Below are 3,692 nucleotides of genomic sequence, written 5' to 3' on the forward strand. Positions count from 1 at the left end.
GGCGCATTCACACTGTCCTCCTTTGGTCCGCTTTAAACGGACCAGAGTTCGTTTGCTCGGATAGTCTGGTTCGTTTGGGCAGGTGTGAAAGCTCATACGAACTCTGGTGCGGATCAAACAAACGAACTCTGGTCCGCTTGAAAACGGGGGTCTCGGTCCGTTTGCAAGTGAACCCTGGTTCGGTTCGTATGCAGTGTGAAAGCTCAGCGGACTAAACACATACGTAATGCATGACGTAGTGACGCAAAACCAAAACAGAAAGAGGAGAAGAAGAAGAAATTTATTAGTGATGTGTAACAATGTAACGAAGCACAATACAAGTCCTGTTTATATTATTGAGTAGAGTAGAGAGTAGAGATATACTTTATTTTATTAGGTTATTTTATTGTTACCGTAAAACTTCAAATAATGGCCGAGTCCCAAATTGCCGCCGGTCCCAATTAACCGCCGGGTGTAGCAAAAATATTTTTTAGTTAAACGCCCATCCCAAATAAACGCCGGGTCAAACATTGTTCTATGCAAATATAGCGGGTGTCTCGAGACATTATAAAGTCGGCCGAGGACCGACGAGACGTCAGCTGGTTGCTCCTGCCCGGTCTGTCCACTCCTCTCATCCGCAACAGGTGCTGAAGTGAGGGAGAGGAGTGGAGGGACTGGGCGTCCGCAGGGCTTTTGCAATTTACGGCGGATCAGTAAGGGCGGAGGACCGACATGACTGGGGGTCTCAGTCTCCTGGTACCTGTGCGGGCCAGGACGGCAGAGGTCAGCGAGACAGAGAACCAGTCCGCCCTGGCCGTATTTACAGTAATGCCTCGAGAAACGCACGTAGTTTGGTGCGGTTCAGAAGTTGCAGTGTGAACGCGGAACCGAACCAAGTGATAATGCAACAATGTTGCAACTTTCAGCCCCCCAAGCGAACTCGAGTCCACTTGGTTAGGTGTGAAAGCAACCTAAGGCAATAATTAGTTGGTTTTTTTTCAAGTGTCATGTAAACGTGTGAGTGTCTTTGTTTTCAACTGAATCAGCGTCTGTGTCTCACCTGTAGTTGATGACGTCCGCACAGCCGAGTCTCCATTCCAGCATCTCTGTAGGAAACTCATCTGTGTTTCCCAAGTCAGCGAATCCAACCACATAGTCCTTTGTTTTTCCGTCCGTCAGCAAAGCCAGCGTGGGAATAACCTTGATCCGCAGCCTCTCCGTCAGAAATGGAGCCTTCTCTACGTTCAGTTTGATGAATTTGGTCTCGACGTGCTTCTTTGCCAGGATGGCCAAGTGTTTGTCGAGGATCTTACATCTACACATAAGAGAGAGAGAGAGAGAGAGAGAGAGAGAGAGCACAGGGTGATGAGTTTTGCAGTCTGATGATAACATACTGCAGCAACTATCACTGAAAAACAAAGAAATTATCAAAGAAAGTGTGATCATGTGAACAACAGTAAAGCAGCACAACAAAGTAAAAGCCAGTTGCTTGAAATGTCACGTTTCAAGGTGGTTAAGTTAAGGCTGCAAATAATGATTTTCATGAATCAATGTCTATCCAATTTATTGTTAATATAAATAAATTGTGAAAAATGACAAAGCTATATATTCAAACTGCCTGTTTTGTTCAACAGAGTTAAACCAGGAGGATTTAATTTGCAATGATTCATAAAACAGAAGCAGATTTCACATCTGAAAAGCTGAAATTCTCTTGACTTAATTATTACAGTAAACTGACTTGTCATTTTAAAGCCCCTCAGCAAATTCCCCAATTACACACCTGTCGCTAAATCACTATCAAGGCTGTTAGTGAATTTGCTGTGGACTTACCTGAAGGTGGAACTTCTGTAGAAGTGACAGACGACATTCTTGCTGTCCTTGACCTCTCCGAAAAAATCTTTCTCACTTGGGATTTCTCTTAACTCCCCGTGTCCTTTAGACAGCCACTCCTTAAGGAAGAGAGAACATAGATGAGTAAAATAACAAGTGATCTCAAATAGCGGCAAAAAACAGAAGCTTTTCAAAAGATTTTCAAATGATTTCTTCCTCAAAAGTTCACGATATTCCCATTAATTCAGTGATGACTGGAATAGCAGGATTCAAAATCAGGCTGTCGCAAAATAACAACAAACTTGCAATTAATGACCATCTCTCACCACAGCAGACCTTGACATATATGAGGTTGTTGTATGTAAATGTTTTGTTTGCTGAAACATGTACATGTAGGGACTTATACTGCGTAACACGTTACAAGGCAACATCCCACTCACCTGCTTCTGTTTCTGGGCTTTTTTCAGCGCCTCTAACCGCCTCTCCTTCAGTCTCTCCAGGTCGTCTTCATCCATCTCATTCAGTTTGGCCAGCTGTGCATCCACCTGCTCCTCCACCATCTTGGCTGACTGCTCCAGCACCTTGGTGATAATGTCCATCGATTGGTTGGCCATGGTTGTCTGCTAAGTGTGACCAGCTAAAAACCTGTAGAGATAAAAAAAAAAACATAAAAACAAACAGATGAGATAAGACATAACACCAGGTAACACTTGAGGCCACTCTGTACTGTCCATATTTCCGATACAGATTTTAAAAAACTGAATGAAAGGTTATTTGAACACAGAACAACTAAACTTAACAATGTTTTATGTTCAAAAGGAGTTGAGAGAAGCCGAAGCTTATTAAATCCCACCCCTTCTCCCTAATATATATACTATAATAGGTTATAAAATTGTAACAATAGTGTGGTGATAATAATAACTGTGTGTCATATTAAAACTACAGAATGTGTCTATTACACATTTCGCTTTTGCTAACTAGTTTGACAATCGCCTTAGGGAGAACAAAGCAGCATTTGTCAAGGATCAGCGTTACATAACAGTCAGAGCTTCGGGTAACGGAGGAAAACGCTACTCTACGAGCTGTCAGACCCGGTATCGTCTTCCAGGTGGAGACAAAAGCTGCAGACCGGTCACGCCTTGTTTCTGCCGGCTGTTAGCTTTGTTAGCCCCGCTGCTGCTAACGTTAACATCACCCAGTTACAGCCCGGTTTCTCTCTTTTAGCTCGACTCTTCTCCCTTTTTCTTTCTCTACGTCGCACAAATACACACTTGTAAACCGGGAAATGTAGCTAGGAGCTAAACTGAGCCGGTAATCTCGGGAAATATTTTAGCATCAGACAGGATTAGTTGTTGTATTAACTGTTAGCCTGCTGAGCTAGTTAACGTTAGCTCACATTAGCCTCGTCAACGCTCCGACCGACGTGGCGGGAAAATAACAATAAATCACAATAAACATCAATGATCTACGGTGTTAAAGTTGAGCTATAGCTATTAACCTCGCTGCCGTTTACGTTTTACCTGGAGGATTTTGCAGGTACCCGCTTCGTGCGCGAAATGCAAATACGTGCCCCGGATGTGACGACACAGCAGGTGTTACGTCAAACTGCTTCCGGCTTCTCCTTTCGGCGGTTGGCAAACAGCGTTTCTGTGCATTACCGTCCGCCACCGACTGGTTGGGAGTGTAGGTTGAATACCACTCTCACTATGGTAGGGTGACCAGACGTCCCGGATTTTCGGGGACAGTCCCCGATTTGGCCGACCTGTCCCCGGTTAAAGCTGTCCCCGAAAATGTCCCCGATTTGAATGGGGGAGAAACAAAGTTGCGTATGGATACAAACTCCAGTTATTATGGTTAAACCATAGGGTTAAACCAGTATAACT

At 44.0% G+C, this 3,692-nt stretch overlaps 1 protein-coding gene across 1 annotated transcript; it reads right to left on the minus strand.

The window, feature by feature from the left end:
• Positions 1-1,023: 1,023 nt before the first annotated feature.
• Positions 1,024-3,428, minus strand: LOC146960004 (thioredoxin domain-containing protein 9-like). The gene is made up of 4 exons (XM_085772711.1): positions 3,330-3,428; positions 2,250-2,454; positions 1,810-1,928; positions 1,024-1,294 (listed from the first exon to the last, which is right to left on the minus strand). The coding sequence occupies exons 2-4, from the start codon at positions 2,421-2,423 to the stop codon at positions 1,036-1,038; spliced, it is 552 nt and encodes a 183-aa protein (XP_085628837.1). The 5' UTR covers positions 2,424-2,454; positions 3,330-3,428; the 3' UTR covers positions 1,024-1,035.
• Positions 3,429-3,692: the final 264 nt, after the last annotated feature.

This window comes from Trachurus japonicus, unplaced genomic scaffold (assembly GCF_045865225.1).
Source record: "Trachurus japonicus isolate A0001 unplaced genomic scaffold, Traja_1.0 AP030792.1".
Lineage (NCBI taxonomy): Eukaryota > Metazoa > Chordata > Actinopteri > Carangiformes > Carangidae > Trachurus > Trachurus japonicus.

What these genes read in the sequence shown, in the direction of transcription:
- LOC146960004 (XM_085772711.1), bottom strand. Translation starts at nt 2,423, where the DNA reads ATGGCCAACCAATCGATGGACATTATCACCAAGGTGCTGGAGCAGTCA. An exon ending in AAGCCCAGAAACAGAAGCAG is followed by an intron (nt 1,929 to 2,249) that starts GTGAGTGGGATG and finishes CTCTTCCTTAAG; the next exon opens with GAGTGGCTGTCTAAAGGACA. An exon ending in TACAGAAGTTCCACCTTCAG is followed by an intron (nt 1,295 to 1,809) that starts GTAAGTCCACAG and finishes TCTTATGTGTAG; the next exon opens with ATGTAAGATCCTCGACAAAC.